Source organism: Mercenaria mercenaria, chromosome 4 (assembly GCF_021730395.1).
Source record: "Mercenaria mercenaria strain notata chromosome 4, MADL_Memer_1, whole genome shotgun sequence".
Taxonomy (NCBI): Eukaryota; Metazoa; Mollusca; class Bivalvia; order Venerida; family Veneridae; genus Mercenaria; species Mercenaria mercenaria.
The window spans coordinates 56,576,606-56,600,898 of NC_069364.1; the positions used below are offsets into that span (position 1 = coordinate 56,576,606).

The 24,293-nt window shown below is 35.7% G+C and overlaps 1 protein-coding gene across 1 annotated transcript in view; it reads left to right on the forward strand.

Moving 5' to 3' along the window:
- Window positions 1-24,293, forward strand: part of LOC123551799 (intersectin-2-like) — a 108,082-nt gene that overhangs the window by 40,008 nt on the left and 43,781 nt on the right. The window contains exons 21-25 of the mRNA XM_053542215.1: window positions 2,603-2,684; window positions 14,091-14,212; window positions 14,889-15,017; window positions 15,747-15,819; window positions 16,210-16,395. Of these exons, the coding sequence (XP_053398190.1) occupies window positions 2,603-2,684; window positions 14,091-14,212; window positions 14,889-15,017; window positions 15,747-15,819; window positions 16,210-16,395 (592 nt within the window). The remainder of the gene's footprint in view (window positions 1-2,602; window positions 2,685-14,090; window positions 14,213-14,888; window positions 15,018-15,746; window positions 15,820-16,209; window positions 16,396-24,293) is intronic.

Sequence of the window (24,293 nt, forward strand, 5' to 3'; positions counted from 1 at the left end):
AAAAACCCCAACCGTTACCGCCATTAGGGCATGCCACGGAGTAAGCGATAGTATAGTACGGTACTGTACTTGACGGGCTTTATGCTCTTTCAAGTAATTTTCACACTGTGTAATTTATCCGCGATGCGTTGAAGGTAAATCTTGTGTTACATTGCTTAATTTTGTCCTAAATTGGATTTAAATTGGTTATTTTATGTCTCAGCAACAGTGACATTGCGCCCATTTTGGTCCTTGAAAATGGAGGAAAACTACTTGAAAACTCCTTGAAAACTACTTGAATTTTTTTTGGGAAGGTCATGGTTACCCTCAATAAAATCTTGGACGAGTTCAATATTGGGTCATCTGGGGTCAAAAACTAGGTCACCAGGTCAGATCAAACAAAAAGCTTGTTAACAGTGTAGTGGCCATATTTATGACCATACCTTAATGAAACTTTGTCAGAATGTAAATCTTGATGATCTATAGGTCAAGTTCAGATCTGGGTCAGGTTGGGTCAAAAACTAGGTCACTAGGTCAAATCAAAGGAAAAGCTTGTTAACACTGTAGCGGCCACATTTATGACCATACCTTAATGAAACTTGGTCAGAATGTTAATCTTGATGATCTATAGGTCAAGTTCAGATCTGGGTCAGGTGGGGTCAAAAACTAGGTCACTAGGTCAAATCAAAGGAAAAGCTTGTTAACACTCTAGAGGCCATATTTATGACTACCGGTATATCTTTATGAAACTTAATCAGGATGTTAATCTTGATGATCTTTAGGTCAAGTTTGAATCTGGGTCATGTCTGGTCAAAAACTAGGTCACCAAGTCAAATCAAAGGAAAAGCTAGTTAACACTTTAGAGGCTACATCTATGACCATATGTTAATAAAACTCGGTCAGAATGTTGATCTTGATGATCTTTAGGTCAGTAGGTCAGGTGAGCGATACAGGGCCTTCTTGGCCCTCTTGTTTATTAATTTAAAAATGAAGCACGGTTTTACTTGTATTTTAATTTGGCTTTGGGTTGTATGTCTTGTAATATGTTATTTTTGTTTACTTATTGGTATTTGAATATTTTTGTCATCTTCCCTTTATGTTTTATTTCTAGCCTACTGATGCCTTTGGACTAACATCTAATCTCTCCCAGTCCAGTTTTAATAATACTGCTACACAGAATGACTCATTCCCAAGTGATCCCTTTAAAACACTTGAGACAGAAAGTTCCCAGGGAAGTGATGCCTTACCTAGTACTGGAAATAATGTTAACTTTGGTCTTGGTGATGCATTTGCCGAGGACCCATTCAAAGATTTAGGGAACTCAGCTGGCCCCTCTCCTTTTCCTGAGGACCCTTTTGCGGGAATCGGTCAAACAGATCCAAGTATGACAAGCTCAGGTCTTACTGGTAATGAAATGGATAAATTAAACGAAGGAAACAAAGATGCTTTTGTTTCAGTTAGTGATTTAACAGCACTTGCGTCAAGTAACAAATCAGGTGCTGAGGATGTTAAGGCAGTAGGTCAAGGTTCAGAACCCAAGTCACCTGACCCCTATGCTGCCTTCTTAGATCCAGACCCAACTAATGAAACTTCAGCATTCCCACCTCCACCTAATGGCTGGTTAGAATCCATGGAAAGAGATGCAGATACCTCACTGTCTCAGAATGACCTTGGCTCTCTGATTGGAGACCAGGTTTCTACAAGCGGGTTTGGCACATCTAGTCAAACTACAGACTCCCTGATGAACCTTGCTGCTTTTGGAAATTCAGTGTCCGATATCTCTTCTCCCCAAACTGTGACCTCGCCCGGAATTACAGGCCCCTTCCCAAGCTTGCCTATTCAGCCAATGACTGAGCTGACTAAATCGGGTCTATCTCCCATCCAAGATAAAGCCTCCGAGGATGAAGGCAGTAGTCTAAATAAATTGGGTCTAGAACCTAGTTCACCAGTGCCTATAGGAGAAAAGAAAGATGCTAGTAAAGATGTGAGAATATTTTTGTTGATATCCCTCAAAACCTGAATCATATGTATTATTCCAGCCCTAGAGTCCACAAACAAAGGAGTTCCTTTCCCTTGACTGATACCTACACCATGTACTTCAAATAAATAATTTGCACCTGTTTTAAACAATTAAGATTTTATATTGTTTAAAATTGACCTTGGTCTAAGGTTATAAACTGTGTTTGGTACCAGTCTAGAATGCATCCATGCCATTTGTCAAGTTTATGAATGAAACCTGGATCAACCAATCAGAGCTGGAGTTGCGAGACTGGTTCTCAAACTAAATTTTTATAACCTCAGACTCTTCTTTTCATATTAGATGATAGTTTGGTTTCTACTATTAGTTGCTAGATTTGCACGTTTCAACTATTTTAGAATATTTTAATGCTGTTTAATGACACTATGTGCTTAAATCTTAAGACCTTTTTACTCACACCAACTAGAATCAAATTTGAAAGCAACAACTTTTGGCCTTAGTTTTAAAAGATTGAAAAAAAAAAATCATTTGAAATGTACATCTTGCAGCACTCATTAACATGGACATCATATATTTAGATAATGGCAAAACAAGTTAGCTCATACATGTGTATATTTCATCAGAATTTTGTCATGAAATTTACAGGTGAAAGCAGCGCCATCAGCCCCAGCAGCAGCAGCAGCAACAACACAAGGTGTTTCACAGACAGGCACTTTGAAAAAGCCAGGTGAGTTTGTATTTCGTAATTGTCATCAAAATATTTTCACTCTACTTTGATTGGGTTAAAATTTTCATCTTTGATGTCATGTAAATATCACTGAAGGTTAAATGCAAAAAATTCTAAAATAAATTCCTTGGATTTTTGATATATTGCCCTTCTCATTTTGTTGGTAAACTATTTGATTTCCAATTAATAGCTAGATAATGACTGAGCCTATAGCTGTCAAAATTCATAGAATAATTGCCTTTGGCCAATAGATATCCACTAAATGTTTTTGAGTAGGTCAATGGTTAGGTTATGTTGACTTTGAAAAAGCTTTAGTTATTAAACTGCAAAGGATGATGGTGATGGTGTTAGTAGTTCAAGGGTCAAGGTAATAGGTTTGGGTGTCCAGTTAACACAAGGATTAGAATATATTGGAGGACTGAGTGGCTACGGTCATTGACTTCAAATCACTTGCCCTTCATCAATGTGGGTTTGAGCCTCAGTCGGGTTGTTGAATTTTTCATGTGGCTTACAGAATGGTAGTATTTCAACCCAGGTGCTTGCCCATGATGATATAATGCATGGAGGGGCACCTGGGATCTTCCTCCATCATGAAAGCTGGAAAGTCCCTAAATTGTGTGTGTGTGCAAGGTTAAACCTACACCGCCCCCGAAAAAACAGTATGTTTTACAAACATGTCATGCCCAACAAATGTAATTGTCGTAAACCCCGGTCCCGGGGTTACATGTTCGACGAGGACCCTAATTGTGGTTGTTGGCAACGTTCTTATTGCTCGGGTTGTTTGGTAAATTGTTCAGGATGACCGACACCACTGGCTTAATTAATTTAAAGGAAAAGCCAGATTCCTTATAAAGCCACTTTCTGGGCTATTTCAGAGTTATTATAATGCCAAGTGCTGTAATAACAAGTTCAGTTATTATAACACCACTTAGGTCATAAATTGGAAAAGTCAACACATGACTGTGTAAAATTAAATGAAAACACAAGAGTAAGTCCAGTTTTATAAATCTATTAAATCTAAAGTCCTATAGCTCTCATAACCATACATTCACAACTACAAAGATATAAATTATGTCAACTATAAAACTTCTACAGTTAATATGTACACCATTTAAAATATAAGTCAATATTATCAGAAAATTCCACAACTACATGTATTCCAAATAAATCCAGTAATTTTCTTAAAGAAATAAATTAAACTCCAAATATCTAAATTATTCCCCAATAAAAATATAGTCCAAAGTTCCTAAAATTGGCTCCAAATTTCCAATAATTTCCTAACTAAGAGAAGTGTTTAGTCCAAAAGTGTAAACTAGAAGAGCCAAGAAATAACTGATAAGCCCATATTTATAGAGGCATACAGACACTAAATAGCCTGAGCACCTATGAAAAAATGGTAGTCGCATAATGGCGGATTCAAATAGATCTCAGTTTTTAGCTCACCAGAGCACAAAGTGCTCAGGGTGAGCTATTGTGATCGCTCACCGTCCGGCGTCCGTCCGTCCGTCCGTCGTCCGTCCGTCCGTCCGTCCGTCGTCCGTCCGTCCGTCCGTCCGTCCACACTTTCCTTTAAACAACATCTCCTCCTAAACCAACAGGCCAATTTTGATGAAACTTCACAGGGATGTTCCTTGGATGGTCTTCTCTAAAAATTGTTCAAAGAATTGAATTCCATGCAGAACTCTGGTTGCCATGGCAACCGAAAGGAAAAACTTTAAAAATCTTCTTCTCAAAAACCAGAAGCCCTAGAGCTTAGATATTTGGTGTGAAGCATTGCCTAGTGGACCTCTACCAAGTTTGTTCAAATCATTACCCCGGGGTCAAAATTGACCCCGCCCCAGGGGTCACTTGATTTTACATAGAAAAATCTTAAAAAATCTTCTTCTCGAAAACCAGAAGCCCTAGACCTTAGATATTTGACATGTAGCATTGCCTAATGGACCTCTACTAAAGTTGTTCAAATCATGACCCCGGGATCAAAATTTACCCCGCCCCAGGGGTCACTTGATTTTACATAGGAAAATCTTCAGAAAATTTCTAAAAATAAAGCAGAAGGCCTAGGTCTTAGATGTATCACATGTAGCATTGCCTAGTGGACCTCTACAAAATTTGTTCAAATCAGACCCCCGGGGTCAAAATTGACCCCGCCTTAGGGGTCGCTTGATTTTACATATGAAAATCTTCAAAAATTTTCTTAAAATAAACCAGAAGGCCTAGAGCTTAGATATTTCATATGTAGCATTGCCTAGTGGACCTCTACAACATTTATTCAAATCATGACCCCAGGGTCAAAATTGACCCCGCCCCAGGGGTCACTTGATTTTACATAGGAAAATCTTCAAAAAATTTCTAAAAATAAACCAGAAGGCCTAGGTCTTAGATATTTGACATGTAGCATTGCCTAGTAGACCTCTACAAAATTTCTTCAAATCATGACCCCCGGGGTCAAATTGGCCCCGCCACATGGGGTTACTTGATTGTACATAGAAAAATCTTCAATATTTTCTAAAAATAAACCAGAAGGCCTAGAGCTTAGATATTCGACATGTAGCATTGCCTAGTGGACCTCTACAAAATTTGTTCAATCTTGACCCCCCAGGGTCAAATTGACCCAGCCCCAGGGGTTACTTTATTGTACATAGGGAAATCTTCACAAATTTGCTTAAAATAAACCAGAAGGCCTAGATCTTAGATATTCGATATGTAACATTACCTAGTCGACTTCTACAAACTTTGTTCAAATAAAGACCCCCGGGATAAAATTGGCCCCGCCCCAGGGGTTACTTGATTGTACATCGGAAAGTTTTCCAAAAAAATTCTAAAAATCATCAGTTTCACATTTGAAACATATTACTCTGGTGAGCGATCCAGGGTCATCATGACCCTCTTGTTTTTGCTGTAAGAAGGATTTTCCTTGAAATCATTGCTATATATTTGTTGAAATCATATTGCATGCCTATACTTGACATACTGGTAGCATTTGCATGTTGAAAAAAGACTCCAAACTGATTTAACATGTGAAATTTATTCATACACCCCTACCCTAAATTGTGATTGTCATTTCAGTGTAAAAATTACGGTGTGTCCGTTTGACCAGAAATATTTTTCTTGCATCAAACATGACCTCTACTTTTCTTTGGATATTTTTACAGTATTAATGTTGATCTACAAGAAAATGTAAGCTAAAGAAATTTAAAATGGGTCTAGGTGTGTATTGCAGCATTGTGAAAACTTGTCATTTTATATAGAATATATAGTGGTGGCTATTTAGTGTGTTATAACCTATAAGAATTGTCACCCGGTAGAATTACTAAAATTTTCTGTCGTCTGCAAATAAAAAAAAATTTGTAAACATTGCACATCAACCCTAGACAATTGATTTTTGAAAGAATTAAGCAAAAAATAAATGATAATTCTATACCGTGGGGAAAAAGGGTGTCGGAAATGGCTTGGTTGTACGACAGTAAATAAAAATCCTAGCTATGGAAAAATAACCACAAAATGCCTGGAGAAACTGTCAGAAAACAATATTATGTGCACAGACTTATGTGTCAGGCCACTAGAAATATTTTAAAAATACCCGAAGGCCTACACGTGTCGCATATATGCCATTGTTCTCTTTGTGTGAACCCGGAACATTTGAGCAGAAATGTGGGGACCAATGCTCAGGCCATAAGTTTAGGGAGTTTTCTTTCAAGGACTGTATTCTATGGTATACAGTAGTTTACTATTTTTGTATAATATTTTTGATAAATATAGCACTATTATATACACAACTTATACAAGGCTTATTTACATTTGTGCGGTTAATATAACTTGTTATATGTGTGCAGTGCCGGCTCAGCTGGCCACAAGGCAGCACAATAATTTTACTTATAACCATCTTTATTTCATCCTAATATCACACTCTATGCATAAGCATAATCTTTTAGGTGTGGGGTGCTAGAAAATTCAGGCTTGGGGTCAGTGAGACCCTTTGAATAGTGTAAATCTGTATGTAATTTGTACGTATACTGACGTGATGCAAAACGACTGCGTCTTGCTCGCGATATGTACCTAGTAGTTTTACGCAACTTGTCGTAATACTCTGTTCTTAAAAGGTGTCTGATAACAGAAGAGCCATGTGACAGTTTTACACCATTTACCCTAGCTTTAAGGATAACAGTGTCAGCAAGCCCATGATTTAGTCTTAGAATCTGGCCATGGATACGGCCATGGCAGTTGCGGAGAAATGTAACATTTTTGGGCAAGCATGCATTGTAGGATCTGTTCACTGCTTCACATTTCTGTGTAGATGTTAAAAATTTAGTTTTTTCTATGCTTTCTGGACCAAGGAGAATTTCAATACATTTCCTGAGTAAAGTCTCATCATCATCAGTCATTGTCTAGCATATAGTTTTTTGCTTTTCTGTAGTTGCCAGAACAAACCAAGCTGTATTTAGAACATGAGGTACCACAGTAACCTTTGAAACATAGTACTATTTCTGAAATTATATTAGGCATTTTATGGTTTATTACTTTCAAATTGCTTTTGTACTTCTTATGTGCACTTGATAGCTCTGAAACACACCTAGATTTAATAGATAGAGCAAATCTGTTTTTAGATTAGACTTCTGTTTACCACGGAACATTTTGTCACTAAATGGTGCCCGGTTAATTTGCCTTTTTAGAGAATTTGCTAGGTGCCTCACATCTTTCAAGTGCACAGTTTTAGTTCCTTGACCTTTGTCTACATCAGAATGACCTTTAGAATCTCCATCACCTGTGTGGTGTGAAATCTGAAGATCTTTAGTAATATCCTTAGATACCATTTCATTCCATTTGAGCAGAGACCAGGTGTGCAGTATCAACACCTTTTTAGTTACATTTTGACATGAATAGTTGGAGAGAACTTGAATACCATGGCCATGAGATATGACTTTAGCTATAGAATGCAAAAATATGCAATATTGTTGCATTTGAGATGAAAAAAAAGACAATTTTCCCATTTTTCACTGAAAAATAAGCTTTTTTTTAACAAAAAAAAATTCACTAAACACTAATTTTGTTCTTATTTTATCACAGTTGCATAATTATAAGTTTTTTTCAGTGTGGTTGTCTATTCCGCACTTGCTGGTGGTATATTTGATGTAATATCTTACGGGTTTTTTGAAAAAACAGCGTTTAATGACTATATGTGATTCAGCCAAATTTAACGGCTTAAACCGCAGTCTTTGGACAAAATGATGGCTGTACAAAAATAGTGATTTTGAGAAAACTACTGGTTTGTTTGGGCTGAAACTTGTTTTATAAGCTGAATATAGATGAAACTTCACATAGAGAGCAAAAAAGCTGAAAAAAAAAATTCATATTTCCTTATAGGCATACAGACACTAAATAGCCTGAGCACCTATGAAAAAATGGTAGTCGCATAATGGCGGATTCAAATAGTTCTCAGTTTTTTTTGCTGTAAGAAGGATCTTCCTTGAAATCATTGCTATAATATTGGTTGAAATCATATTGCATGCCTATACTTGACATACTGGTAGCATTTGCATGTTGAATAAGGACTCCAAACTGATTTAACATGTGAAATTTATTCATACACCCCTACCCTAAATTGTGATTGTCATTTCAGTGTAAAAGTTATGGTGTGTCCGTTTGACCAGAAATATCTTTCTTGCATCAGACATGACCCCTACTTTTCTTTGGATATTTTTACAGTATTAATGTTGATCTACAAGAAAATGTAAGCTAAAGAAATTTAAAATGGGTCTAGGTGTGTATTGCAGCATTGTGAAAACTTGTCATTTTATATAGAATATATAGTGGTGGCTATTTAGTGTGTTATAACCTAGAGAAGCACCAAAAATACTGCAATCTGATTGGTCAATGACATTTTCCCAAATATGTAAAACTTTTCTCACCAAATGCAAGAAATGGAATAAATGTCGTCAAAAGACAATTCCATAAACACAAACTAGAAGAAAAACTACACCTTATCAGTATATTTCAAATTACAAAAAATGATTTAAAAGTACTAAAATCAAGTGTCAAAGAATTAACACACAAATTCTCCCAAATATATCCAATATGGCTGCTAAAATCAGTCTTCACATCTAAGGCCCATTTTTAGCTCATCTGATTTTTTGAAAAAAAATGATGAGTTATTGTCATCACTTGAGCGGTTGTCGGCGTCGGCGTTGCCTGGTTAAGTTTTATGTTTAGGTCAGCTTTTCTCCTAAACTATCAAAGCTATTGCTTTGAAACTTGGAATACTTGTTCACCATCATAAGCTGACCCTGTATAGCAAGAAACATAACTCCATCTTGCTTTTTGCAAGATTTATGGCCCCTTTTGTACTTAGAAAATATCAGATTTCATGGTTAAGTTTTATGTTTAGGTCAACTTTTCTCCTAAACTATCAAAGCTTTGCTTTGAAACTTGGAATGCTTGTTCACCATCATAAGCAGACCCTGTACATCAAGAAACATAACTCCATCTTGCTTTTTGCAAGAATTATTGCCCCTTTTGGACTTAGAAAATCAGTTTTCTTGGTTAAGTTTTATGTTTAGGTCAGCTTTTATCCTAAACTATCAAAGCTATTCCTTTAAAACTTGCAACACTTGTTCACCATCATAAGCTGACCCTGTACAGCAAGAAACATAACTCCATCCTGCTTTTTGCAAGATTTATGGCCCCTTTTGGACTTAGAAAATATCAGATTTCCTGGTTAAGTTTTATGTTTAGGTCAACTTTTTCTCTTAAACTATCAAAGCTATTGCTTTAAAACTTGCAACTCTTGTTCACCATCATAAGCTGACCCTGTACAGCAAGCAACATAACTTCATCCTGCTTTTTTTAAATAATTATTGCCCCTTTTGGACTTAGAAAAATCATTTTCTTGGTTGAATATTATGTTTAAGTCAACTTTTCTCATAAACTATCAAAGCTATTGCTTTAAAACTTGCAACAGTTTTTCACCATCATAAGTGGACACTGTACATCAAGAAACATAACTCTATCCTGCTTTTTGCAAGAGTGATGGCCCTTTTTAGACTTAGAAAATCATGGGTAGGACAATATTTCTATTATACAAAAAAAATCAGATGAGCGTCAGCACCCGCAAGGCGGTGCTCTTGTTAAAGGATTACAACAGAACAAGGCTTCTAAAAATCTATAAAATTTCACATAACTAAAAATTAATATCCTTGACATGACAGTAAAGTTTCAGACCTGAACAATATCTCTAAATATTTTTAATAAATATTTTCATTGGCCAGCTCTAGTCACATATAAAATGGACTAGCAAAAATCTAAACAAAGTAGATATTTAGCTTGACTATTCGAAGAATAGTCTAGCTATTCTACTCACCCTGGCGTCGGCGTCGGCGTCACACCTTGGTTAAGTTTTTGCATGCAAGTACATACAGCTATCATTTAAAGGCATATAGCTTTGAAACTTATTTATTCTTTTTCTAGGTCAATTACCAACCACACTGGGTCAAGTTCAATAACTCTGACATGTATTTTGAGCAAATTATGCCCCCTTTTGCACTTAGAAAATTCTGGTTAAAGTTCTACATGCAAGTTGCTATCTCCAAAACTAATGCAGATATTGAATTGAAACTTCACATGTGTCTTCGGGGTTATAAAACTAGTTGATAGCAGCAAGTACATACAGCTATTACTAAAAGGCATATAGATTTGAAACTTATTTTTAATTTTTCTAGGTCAATAACCAACCTCACTGGGTCAAGTCCCATAACTCTGACATGTATTTCGGGTAAATTATGCCCCCTTTTGGACTTAGAAAATTCTGGTTAAGGTTTTACATGTAAGTTACTATCTCCAAAACTAATGCAGATATTGAATTGAAACTTCACATGTGTCTTCGGGGTTATAAAACTAGTTGATAGAATCAGGTCCCATAACTCTAACATATATTTTGGGCAATTTATGCCCCCTTTTGGACTTAGAAAATCCTGGTTAAAGTTAGGGGTGTAACGATACATCGAACTATCGATGCATTGCGATACTAAGTGTCCCGATAGCATGCATCGATAGAAAAGTCACGATCCAGTAACAATCGCCGATAGTTCCTTCAACAATCGATAGTTTCGATAGTTTTGAAATTTTAGTAAATACAGAAATAATTTATAATTTATAAACCAAGAAACAGAGCCAGCTTTCATTTGCGCCTCGGAAAATGTTTACGTCTCCATTACAATAATTACCATAAAGGACTGAGAAGTCTGGGAGACAATTAATAAATTTAGTTTCTTAGAAACATTGATTAAATATATTTAAATAACCTGTTAATCTTAAATGAGAAAATGTGTTATGGACATGGAGAAAGACGGCTACTTGTATTATACAGCAAACTGTTCGGTAGGGCCCTTCATTTAGTGCTGGCACACCTTAATCCGATCCGTTAATTATCGTCTTTTTCGGTGCTTTGGGTTGTTAAACATGTTGACATTCGCAACAAAATGGCCGATTCGTTTTGAGTATACCTTGCATAGGTTTATTGTTTTACTTATTGTTCCAAAGCCAAGGAAGGCAAGAAATATTTAATGTTAGAACTATTTCTGTCCATTTCATTTATACAAAAATCTCAATGTGTGTTAACAGCAATTATAAACAGTGCCGTCTCTTACACTGTGTAACAATGCCAGTTGGTAGCTTTACTGTATAAAATATGATGGCCAATAACTATTGCAATAGTATCGCAATAGTAACCTGCAATAGAAAAGTATCGCAATAGTTTTTAGCTCACCTGTCACAAAGTGACAAGGTGAGCTTTTGTGATCGCGTGGCGTCTGTCGTCCGTGCGTCCGTGCGTAAACTTTTGCTTGTGACCACTCTAGAGGTCACATTTTTCAAGGAATCTTTATGAAAGTTGGTCAGAATGTTCATCTTGATGATATCTAGGTCAGTTTCGAAACTGGGTCACGTGGGATCAAAAACTAGGTCAGTAGGTCTAAAAATAGAAAAACCTTGTGACCTCTCTAGAGGACATATTTTTCATGAGATCTTCATGAATATTGGTCAGAATGTTCACCTTGATGATATCTAGGTCAAGTTCGAAACTGGGTCACGTGCCTTCAAAAACTAGGTCAGTAGGTCTAAAAATAGAAAAACCTTGTAACCTCTCTAGAGGCCATATTTTTCATGAGATCTTCATGAATATTGGTCAGAATGTTCACCTTGATGATATCTAGGTCAAGTTCGAAACTGGTCACGCGGGATCAAAAACTAGGTCAGTAGGTCTAAAAATAGAAAAACCTTGTGACCTCTCTAGAGGCCATATTTCTCAATGGATCTTCATGAAAATTGGTCAGAATGTTCATCTTGATGATATCTAGGTCAAGTTCGAAACTGGGTCACGTGGGGTCAAAAACTAGGTCAGTAGATCTAGAAATAGAAAAACCTTGTGACCTCTCTAGAGGCCATATTTTTCATGATATCTTCATGAATATTGGTCAGAATGTTCACCTTGATGATATCTAGGTCAAGTTCGAAACTGGGTTACGTGGGGTCAAAAACTAGGTCAGTAGGTCTAAAAATAGAAAAACCTTGTGACCTCTCTAGAGGCCATATTTCTCAACGGATCTTCATGAAAATTGGTCAGAATGTTCATCTTGATGATATCTAGGTCAAGTTTGAAACTGGGTCATGTGCGGTCAAAAACTAGGTCAGTAGGTCTAAAAATAGAAAAACTTTGTGACCTCTCTAGAGGCCATATTTTTCATGGGATCTTTATGAAAATTGGTCAGAATGTTCATCTTGATAATATCTAGGTCAAGTTCGAAACTGGGTCACGTGCGGTCAATAACTAGGTCAGTAGATCTAAAAATAGAAAAACCTTGTGACCTCTTTAGAGGCCATATTTTTCAAGAGATCTTCATGAAAATTGGTCAGAATGTTCACCTTGATGATATCTAGGTCAAGTTTGAAACTGGGTCACATGGGTTCAAAAACTAGGTCAGTAGGTCTAAAAATAGAAAAACCTTGTGACCTCTCTAGAGGCCATATTTCTCAATGGATCTTCATGAAAATTAGTCAGAATGTTCACCTTGATGATATCTAGGTCAAGTTTGAAACTGGGTCACGTGTGGTCAAAAACTAGGTCAGTAGGTCTGAAAATAGAAAAACTTTGTGACCTATCTACAGGCCATATTTTTCATGGGATCTTTATGAAAATTGGTCAGAATGTTCACCTTGATGATATCTAGGTCAAGTTCGAAACTGGGTGACATGCGGTCAAAACTAGGTCAGTAGGTCTAAAAATAGAAAAACCTTGTGATGTCTCTAGAGGCCATATTTCTCAACGGATCTTCATGAAAATTGGCGAGAAAGTTCAGCTTGATGATATCTAGGTCAAGTTCGTAACTGGGTCATGTGCGGTCAAAAACTAGGTCAGTAGGTCGAAAAATAGAAAAACCTTGTAACCTCTCTAGAGGCCATATTTTTCACGATATCTTCATGAAAATTGGTGAGAATGTTCACCTTGATATCTAGGTCAATTTTAAAAGTGGGTCATGTGCCTTCAAAAACTAGGTCATTAGGTCAAATAATAGAAAAACCTTGTGACCTCTCTAGAGGTCATATTTTTCAATGGATCTTCATGAAAATTGGTCAGAATTTTTTATCTTGATGATATCTAGGTCACATGTGCTCAAAAACTAGGTCACTATGTCAAATAATAGAAATAACGACGTCATACTCAGTTCAACACTGGGTCATGTGGGGATAGGTGAGCGATTCAGGACCATCATGGTCCTCTTGTTAAGCAATATCAATAGTATTGCAATAGTCAAAATTGGTCTCAGTAGTCACCCCTAGTTAAAGTTTTACGTGCTAGTACATACAGCTATTACCAAAAGGCATATAGCTTTGAAACTTATAATTTTATATTCTTTTTCTATACCATGGCAAAATAAAAAAAAAATATGTACTTAGGAGCATTTAATGGTTTCTGCTGATAACTTTCTTGAAGTCGGGAGTTTTTAAGTATATTTTTGGGAATAACTCAAACAATATATACTCAATAAGGTTCAAATTTTCAGCAAAGCTCCGTCTTAATGTATTCTTTAATGTATGATATAAGAACATGGTAACGTAAACTATTTATTCTGATACTTACAAAAAGCAAAATATCTCTGTGCCAAAACCCAGGTTTACCGCACAATAAAAGCACAGAGGAGTATGTAGAAAGTTGTCAGGACATTTGAAAACTTTTTCTGTGTTTATAAACTTCCTCTTAACAGCAAGATTGGCTTTAAGGTTTTTAAATGTCTTTGAAGATTTAGAAATGCTAAAATTGAAAGATGTGAAACATGTATTCACAACAAATATATATTCAAACACTATAGTTCTTACACTGCAGAAAATTAAATGGTACTTTACCTCTATTTTTTACAGAAATAGCAACAGTAATTGCAGCTTATACTGCGACAGGGGAGGAGCAGTTGTCATTGAGTCCTGGTCAGCTGATACAAGTTAGAAAGAAAAGTCCTAGTGGATGGTGGGAGGGAGAACTGCAGGTAGAAATCTTTTCTTCTGTTTTGCTGTTAACACAGTTTGGTGATTCAATTTTATTCCATCTATATTTTTATGCCCCTGTTTGGTAACCTATGTTGTTCTCTAACTTGTATGTTGACATATTGAGAGTTGGGGGCCTTCTTGTTACACATCTTACATAATAGCATGGAGATTGATCTAGAAGTTCATAGTATCCCTTCTTAACTTAATTGGTACAATAACACACAGACAGACTTTTTCATTTTTTTTAACAACATAAAGAGCATGTATGGGATGATATTAAAATTTAAATGAAATTGCATTCAACTTGTAAAGCAGAAAAAAATACAAATGAAAAAAAATAATAGTTTATACATAGAGTATGTCACTTCAGCAATCTTGCTCATGTGAGGAATTCTCATGGTACTTGGCCATTTTTTTTTTTACATTTTCTAGGTTTTGAGTCATTTGAAACATTGAAACAATGGATAACGCGAGCAATTTGCTCATCAGCTTATTTCGAGTGATTTTCCTGTAAAATGTACTAATACAGCTGCCGTAAAATCTTGACAAGATTTATTAATATTTCCTGTTTGCCTGTTTTGGTTTTGTGTCCACAGTCATCTGGATCATTTCACCATTTGTAGGGATAATTTAGCATGATGCAGTTTTCTAATACTAAGGTATATCTGTTTCCAGGCAAGAGGTCAGAAGAGAAAAATTGGATGGTTCCCAGCTAATTATGTGAAGTTACTGGGAGGCAGTGCTAGATCTACACCTGATAATACACTTGGTGCTGGTGGTAAAACGTCCCCAGCCACTACTTCTGTAAGACTTTATAATTCCTGTATGAAATGAAAAGTATATTTTTGTTACATTTGGTTACATATAAAGTGGAACAAATTGTCAATAAATAAAACAACAACTTTTTAAGACACTGATCCTGCTAAAACTCAAGAAATGAAGTAATACCATTAGCAGTTCAACAAATTTAAACTGGAATTATTAAGAAATGAAATGATTTTTTTCGGTGTTCATGTGAAATGAACGACAGAATAGGATCGGCAAATCCATGAATCGCGCTAGCGATTCATGTTTAATTTGCCGATCCTATTCTGTCGTTCATTTCGCATGAACACTGAACAAAATAGTTCCATTTCTTATATTTACATTATATTTTCTTTCCATCTGTAAACAAGATAATATTATAAATTGCACATATTTTGTGGCATTTAACATTAAAATCAGCTTCCTGGCCATTCTGTTCACCAGACGGAACAACTGCGACGTCATCTAAGGAGCGTTCTCCCTGACTATACGCGGACGTCGTCAAAACAGCGGCCGGTTATCACTAAGCAGCGATGACGTAACTTTCGCGCCTTTCCTTTTGCTGTTCATACGAAATGAACGTCATAATTTTCAGAGGGAAAGAATGGGGCGAATGTAAATATTTGATAGAGTAAAAACTAAAAACTAAAAACTTTTTATCCGAAATTTTAGTGAATACTGAACAAGTATGGACATAGCAAGTGAAATGGTTTTATGTATGTTTTTCAGTTGGGTCATGGCGTGTCATCATCTCCAGCCCCTCAAACTTCCACAACACCGCAGCCAACCTCTCAAACATATGGTGAGTACCACTGGCTTTATATCAGTTGATTCTCTCTAGTACGATCTTGCAGGACACTTTTGCTTGTAACTGCTGTTTGATAAATAGGATTGCTTGCTTATAGGGTAACTTCTTTTGATATGCACAGCCTAATTCTCTGCTCATTCAGTTTGTTGAGGTTGACGTTTATGTGAAACTGCAAGATTTAACTCATTTCAACTAGCAAAATTGTAAAATCTAATTGTGATCTAAGTTGAACATACTGCTTTAAACTATTCTGATTAACCTCCACCTGTATAACTGCTTCTGAAAATTTTTCTGTAGATGTGCATTGGTAAAGTGCTTTATCAAATGTGTTCAGCATAGTGTTTGGTTAACAGCTTAGCTAACAGTCAAAAACGTCTGTTACAGTTGACCATGTTATAGCCATTTACCCATACCAGTCGCAACATGCAGACGAGCTGACATTCCAGAAAGACGCTGTGATAAACGTGATAAAAAAAGACGACCCTGACTGGTGGCAAGGAGAATTTAATGGACAAATTGGCATGTTTCCATCAAACTATGTACAAAGTACAACACCAGAATCATCATCTTGTAAGTAATTCATTTCTGATCTAGTTAATACAGTGTTTGCAGGGCCTACCAGGCTAGCTAGTAGGTAAAACCCAAGACAATCAGTAGACAGTAGTTTGATTCTGGGCTGACGAAAATGTTCATGAAGGTGGTATGACAGAAAAGTCTTTTGACCTTCTCATATTAATGTACTAAAATGGAACTGAAAAACCCATAGTCGGGACAGAAAAAAACACACACTCTATTGCTTTGTAATAGTTGATGTAAATTATGTACTATCATACTGTCCTGTTATTACAAGTAAATGGTAACCTTCTTGACTGATGTTTATACATGTATGTGTATGGGAATATAATTTTGAAATTGTCTAAAACGGTGTAAATGCTCTGCTGACTGCCTTATTTGTAAATTTAAAGGAAGAAATGTGTTTAAATTACATGGTTCTGTTTGTAGCTCACCAGGGTACATACAGCTCCAGGTGAGCGATTGTGATCACACTGTGTCTGTCATTTGTTGTCAAATATTTGACTGTTAACACTTTAGTGGTGACAATTATGGCCCAATTTAAATGGAACTTGATCAGAATGTTACCCTAAATAAAATCTCTAAAAGTTCTTTATCTGGTCATGTGCAGTCATAAACTAGGTTACTGTCATTTATTATGAAAGCCTTGTTAGCCCTCCAGATCACACATTTTCTACCTCATCTTCTTAAATGTTTTGCCTGAATGTTTGTATGAAGTCTGGGTCATGGTTGAAACTAGGGTCAGAAACTAGTTTGCTGGGTCAGATCATAGAAAAACCTTGTAAACACTCTAGATGCCACATTTTCTACTTGATCTTCACAAGTATTTGTCAGAGTATTTGTCTGTATGAAATCTAGGTCAAGTTTGAAACTGGGTCATCTGGGTACAATAACTATGAAATGTTTATGAAATCTAAATATCAAAGTTTTGTTATCTGAGGTGTTTAACTAGGTCACTAGATCAAATCATTGAAAGACCTCAGTTAATGCTCTTTACACAACATCTGCTACCTGATCATCATAAGTATTTATCAGAATGTTTGTATCATCTGAAATTAAGAGATGTTTGAAACTGTGTATCCTGGTGTAAAAAACACAAGGTCACTAGGTCATATCATAGAAAAATTTAATAACACTTTAAAAGCCACATTTTCAGCTTGATGGACATTGTTAGAATGTGAGTAAGCTGTCAAACTCACTCAGGCGAGCGATTCATCCATTATAGCCCTCTTGCCTAATTACTGATTTCATTGAAATGCATTTCTGTTGAAACCAAACTTTCTGTGAAAGGTATTTCTTGAGGCTTTCTTTTTGCAATATCTTATGTTATCTGATACTAACAGGCTTGCATCTTTAATGCCAGATATTTCTTTGGTGTAAAGAAAAGATTTTTGAACTACATAATCAGCAAAATTCTTGAAATTCAAATTAATTCAGCTTAACTAGTGGGTTGCTGGGAAAAGAAAACTTTATAAGATAAAAAATTATTCAAAGTTAGACTAACTATTTAAGTTTTCTTATAATATTTACTTTCTAAAAGGTTGGTAATTGATTGATTAGAATTTATTAAATTCAATATGATGTTAACTTTTGTTATGAATACATTTCAAAAACAAAACTCAAAAAGAAATCTGTGTAATGTTGTTTAATGCAACAGTCCTTTAGATACATACTGATATTACTGTGTTAACTGTTGAATTGAAATTTGGTTGTTCTCTGCTTTTTTCAGGACACAAAGGGCCATAGAAGTTCAAGGTCAACCAAGTCAGCTCTGACCCATTACATGGACCTCTTTACCCCCTTTTTACGGACAAAAGTCTTTTCCAAATAACTCCTTGAGTGTTCCATTAAGAGATTAACTGCCCCTGATGTTATGTTTGTCTCTATGTGCTGTTGGGTTTTAATTAGATTTTATATCGTGCAATATCTCATTCATCATTTAAACACATTATTCAGTCGTAAGTGTGAAACTATCAAAAATAAGTGTGCAAACCAGTCAGCTAGCATTCATTATTGAAATGCATTCGCCATTACGTTATCTCAGTTATTGTTAAAAGAACAGATATTTGTAGGAGAGTGTTTGAATGAGAGTTATTTCGTGCATTAAATCTAGATTTTTTCATACAAAAATTGTTACATTTTGGAAAGTACAGATATATGAATTCATACAAGTGTGATAGATATTAAGCATTGATAAGTACTTTTCATAAAAGCCAAGGTAATATGCAGTTGATAGGAAAACATTCTGTCTCACCATATATGGTTATGTATTCAAATACCTATACCATACAACACATTTCATTCCCTCTACCTTTCTATAACATGTTTTGTAAATACCAGTTCCATACAGTGATGAGTATTTTAAGCTCCTAACCCATCCTGCACCACACCTTACAATTACGTAATGGGTCAGAGGTAAGACTGACCTTGACCTTGACCTTAAGTCATTTTTTTTTCTATTTAACCTTTGACCTTATGCACATTTAATTTAGAAACAGTGTAGCTAGCTAACATCATGCAGATTTTTTTTGTCTTTTAACAGAATTTTAAATCTGTTTTATAAAACTTTTATAACTTGGTATTTTTGGAATTTGTGTTCTTTGGATAAGGGTGCCTTTCAGTATGAATGTTTCTGGTGAAAAGCTTTACTGTTTGCTTTCATACTTCATATACTCTCGGAACAGATTCTAGTTTTTTCATGTTTTACTGTCACTAGCATATTACCTTGAGCTGCTTAAACATTTTCCTGTTGTTTCACATTTTCCAGTTTTATAGCAAGACAGTGTCTTATGTTTTCAAATTGTGTTGTAACAGTTATCATTGGTCTTCCATTTCATCACATTAATGCTGAATATCAGAGTCTAGGCACTATGGAAAGATTGTCTGAAAAAGTGATTGCTAAACCAGTCTACATTCAGGATAATTTAAATGCCAAGTTAAAGTTAAAATATAAAGATCCACTTAAATCAAGACATGTTTTGGTTATTTTTGTAGACAATACTCTGTAATTTACTGACATTGTTGTAAGTATAAAGGAAAATTACTTCACGGTGTTAAAAAAATTGATGCAGATATTAAGTCGAAGTAATAATTTTGTTTTGGATATTCTTTGTTCAAGATATTTATGCTGTCCTGCTTGTAGACAGAATTTGCAGGTAAAGTCATACTTGAACTTTAGTACATTTTGCATTAAACCACCAATAAATGCAATGTTAAGGGCATATTTTCTATGTTCTCTTTGAGCTTAAAGTTAATTCAAGAACTGTCTGGCATCAATTTCTTGTATAATTTCAAAATCAGTATGGTTCAGCTTTTATTTTTTGATGAATAATGACCAGTATATTTTAGACATTTTAGATGAAAATATTTAGGTGGCCCCTGGCCCTTTGTTCTTAATATTTTATCTTGTATATATACTAGTCATCCGGCACAGGTCATTAAATTTCTATTTTTCTGCAAAAAATACTGGAAATATGCACCTTTTTCTGAATTTTGTAATGTATTTTAGTCAGTGATATGTAATGTTTTAGTCAAATGAAATAGTAATTGATTCTGAGCTTTTACCTCAAAAGGTTAGGAAATAATTGTATGTTTTGTGTGATTTCAAATGGAGAATCGACTCAGAGGTCATGGGTCCGAGCTCCATTGGGGAGCAACCTCACCTTGTAGTTTTCAAGGGAATTCGACTTGAGAGTGATTAAAAAAGTCTATAATATCAATAGAATAAATAAGTATAAACTAAATAGAGACTTATACTGTGTTCCTAGTTCTTTTGGAAGACAGTAAGTATAGATATAACCTGTACTAGATTGAAAGTCTTGTCAGTATGGCAAATAGTAATTGATGGTTTTAATTGTTGTGTCATAATAGATAAAGTAGCCAAAACTGTTATTCTATGCAAAGGGTATTACAGTGAATATTTATCGTTGTGCAGATATGTAACTAAATTTTCCCTAAATAGTCCTGAATGATGCAAGCTGTTGATAATGATAATTAAAACTTACACACGTGTGATAAATATGATGTAGATCTATACTATATATAGCTGAGAAATATAAAAAAAGGAATGTATGCAATGAGATATGTTAAATGGTTCTATAGAAGATAAGTGACTTAAGGTAACAAAAGGCTGTGGTGCAGACAATACTTATTGTTACAAATGCTCAAATATTCAACGGTAAAAATGAAATTATAGTGCATTCTGTGGCACTCAAAATTAGAAGTTAACAGTAAAATTGAGCTTCTCACTTCTGGCCTTGTGGCTGTTATTATCCCCCCGCCAAAGGCGAAGGGGATATTAGAAATGCTCTCCGTCCGTGCGTGCGTCCGTCCGCAACGATCTTTGTCCGGAGCATAACTCCAAAAGTACTGGAGGGATTTTCTTCAAACTTCATACACTGATAGAACGCAGTGAGAGGAAGTGCAGTGGGCAAGAACAATAACTCTACCTTGCCTATTTTTTGAGTTATTCCCCTTTATCATATTTTCTTAAAAAAATTTGTCCGGAGCATAACTCCAAAAGTACTGGAGGGATTTTCTTCAAACTTAATACACTGATAGAACACATTGGGAGGAAGTGCAGTGTGCAAGAACAATAACTCTACCTTGCCTATTTTTTGAGTTATTCCCCTTTATCTTATTTTCTTAAAAAATTTTGTCCGGAGCACAACTCCAAAAGTACTGGAGGGATTTTCTTCAAACTTCATACACTGATAGAACACATTGGGAGGAAGTGCAGTGTGCAAGAACAATAACTCTATCTTGCCTTTTTTTGAGTTATTCCCCTTTATCATATTTTCTTAAAAAAATTTGTCCGGAGCATATCGTTTTCATGCATGGAGGGATTTTGATATATCTTGGCACAAATGTTGACCACCACGAGATGGAGTGTCATGCGCAAGAACCAGATCCCTAGGTCTAAGGTCAAGGTCACACTTAGATGTTAAATGATACAATAATGAAAACCTTGTCCGGAGCATTTCTTCTTCATGCATAGAGGGATTTTGATATAACTTGGCACAAATGTTCACCACCACGAGACAGAGTGTCATGCGCAAGATCCAGGTCCCTAGGTCTAAGCTCAAGGTCACACTTAGAGGTCAAAGATCAGATACAAGAATGACTTTGTCCGAAGCATTTCTTCTTCATGCATGGAGGGATTTTGATGTAACTTGGCACTATTATACACCATCATGAGACGAAGTGTCATGCGCAGTTCCCTTCTTTAGAATTACCTCCCTTTGTTGTTACTTTAAATAGCTTTTATTGTAACTTTTTCATTACTAGTCGTAGGGAAAAATCGAGACCACTTTTCTGTAGTACAACATGCATGCTACATCCAGTTTTGAGGTGTATTTTGACCAATCTCTACCTGGTGAAGATTTTTGTGTGGACTTACAATTTTTTTTTTTTTTTTTTTTTTTTTTTAACTTCCCTTAGTTGTTACTATAAATAACTTATATTGTAACTGTTTTTTAATTGATCGTAGGGAAAAAACAAGACCACTTTCTGTGGTACAACATGGATGTTATTTTCTAATTTTAGGTGTATTTTAAGATATCTCTACCCGGTAAGGAGTTTTTTTGTGGACTTAGAAAAACAAAAGACTTACATTGATTACTAAACAACCACAAAATTAAAATTCCATTTGCAAATACAGCTGCTAGAGTAAAGAAATTTACTGTGACGGGCATATATTGTGACATTCTGGCACTCGTGTTCCCTGTTAGCTTTCCATTCCTTCTTTTTACAGTAGAAAAATAGAAAATCATCATAGCTATACTGTTCATGAAAATTAATAAAATTTAGCAGTAAACCACCTCATCACTGACTTATTCTTTCTTCCACATCTTTAAAACCCCCGATGCGGACCACAACTAAATGGTTCTTCAAAGCTTTCCCCAAAATTAATACTTTCAGACACTAACTTGCCAGGAACTTTTGCCTTCAATTATAATATGCCCGGCGGGGGGATTGGCCATGTCTAACATGGCTCTTGTTTGAAAAGGAATTGTTAATTCTGCCAAAATGTGGAAATTAAAATAGAATGTTGAGAGTGTAAAATACAGAAATCCTTAGTATATTCACATTTTTATGCCCCCGAAGGGAGGCATATAGTTTTTGAACCGTCTGTCTGTCTGTCGGTCTGTCAGTCTGTCGGTCTGTCGCAATTTGTGTCGCCATATCTTGTCATTGTGGATGATTTTCAAATAATTGGCAGAATGTGTACCACAGTAGACGACTGCAGTGCGTAAGACCATCCTAGCTCAAGATGGTCAATGGTCACACTTAGACTTAAAATAGTGCATTGATGGCTGTCTGGTCCATTCTTTGTCACGATGGATGATTTCTAACTTGGTAATGTGTACCACAGTTTGACGACATGCAGCCGCAAGACCCAGTCCGTAGTCAAGTCAGTCACTTAGACGTTAAGGATGTCATTGAGGCGTGTCCATCCTTCTTGTCATCATGATGATTTTCAATCATTGCATGAATTGACACAGTAAACGTCGTGCAGTGCGCAAGACCATCGTGACTCAAGTCAAGGCACACTTAGAGTTAAAGATATTTATGATGTGATTGATGGGATGTCGTCTTATCTTGCATTCAGCATGGTTTAAAATAATATGCTGAATGTGGAATAAGCGATGTGTGAGCAGTGTAGTCAAAGGTCCTACTAAAATTCCATAACTTTATTGCAATGCCATCGCATGTGCATTACGAAACTGTCAAAAACGCAAATGAGTGTTTCATGCCGGTATATTTTATCATATATAGATCGAGACACAAGTTTCTTGTAATTGTTTATGTCTGTTTATCCACCAACAAACACACAGCTCTTGGCACTTTCTTTTCTACTGTTTGACTTTTCGGTCATAGAATTGTATTGACACATTCTTGTGTCAGTTTGATTACTGAGATAAAATGAGTTTAATGCTTTGGTGAGTGTAGAAGAAGACATGTCTGTAGGAAAATTAACTAATGAGCCGTTGCATGCAGAAACAGCTGGCATTGCGCAGCTGGATCCAGACCATGCTGGATCGCGCAGTTGGTCAGGCCATGCTGGAACATTGATTGGGAAACTGTTAGCGAACAGCATGGAGCCTGACCAGACTGCGCGGATGCGCAGGCTGGTCTGGATCCATGCTGGTCGCATACCCACTATGTTGGTTTTCCCATGGCAGGGCTCAAATTAGATTTTCAGTCTGTCCTGATTCAGAACAATCAATTAGATACAATGTAAAGCAAGACAACAAGATCCATCTTGATAAAATGTTGTGATCAAATCATTTGTTGCTTGGAATGCTCAGCCATGAATCCATTTCACTTATAAGGAACTTGCATAAGTATTGTAAGTTTAACTTTAAGCAAAATCTGACTGTAAGATTTTAATTTTAGATGCTTGAAAATGCCATAGAGCAAGTTGGACTTTATATGTTATTGGAGAATTTGCAATTTCATACTTGTATGGATAGGTGTATATGCAAGATTCTTTTCTTTGTTTCGATTAGCACCTGAGATGTAAAAATAACAGTTTTCACACAATTTAGCAATTTTAGATAAAGGGCTTAATAGAATCGAAATAATATATAGCAGAATCGTGTTTTACTTAGATTAATACACTCAAAATCAGTTATACATGGCCAGAATAAAACACTCAGGCCATGCGCTTGTGAAGTCATTGTCTTTCATGTATTAATAACATTAAAACATGATTTTTCTATACATTATTTCTTAAGGGAGCATCTCAAACTTGCTGTACAAATCTTATCAGACTAATATGTATAATAGAGATGTGCTGTATGTACGAGTATGAAATTGCACCCTTTCTATCGTTGTTTACAGTTTTGTTAAGTTTGTGGATTAAATGTTTATAGTAATGCTATTATAATTTT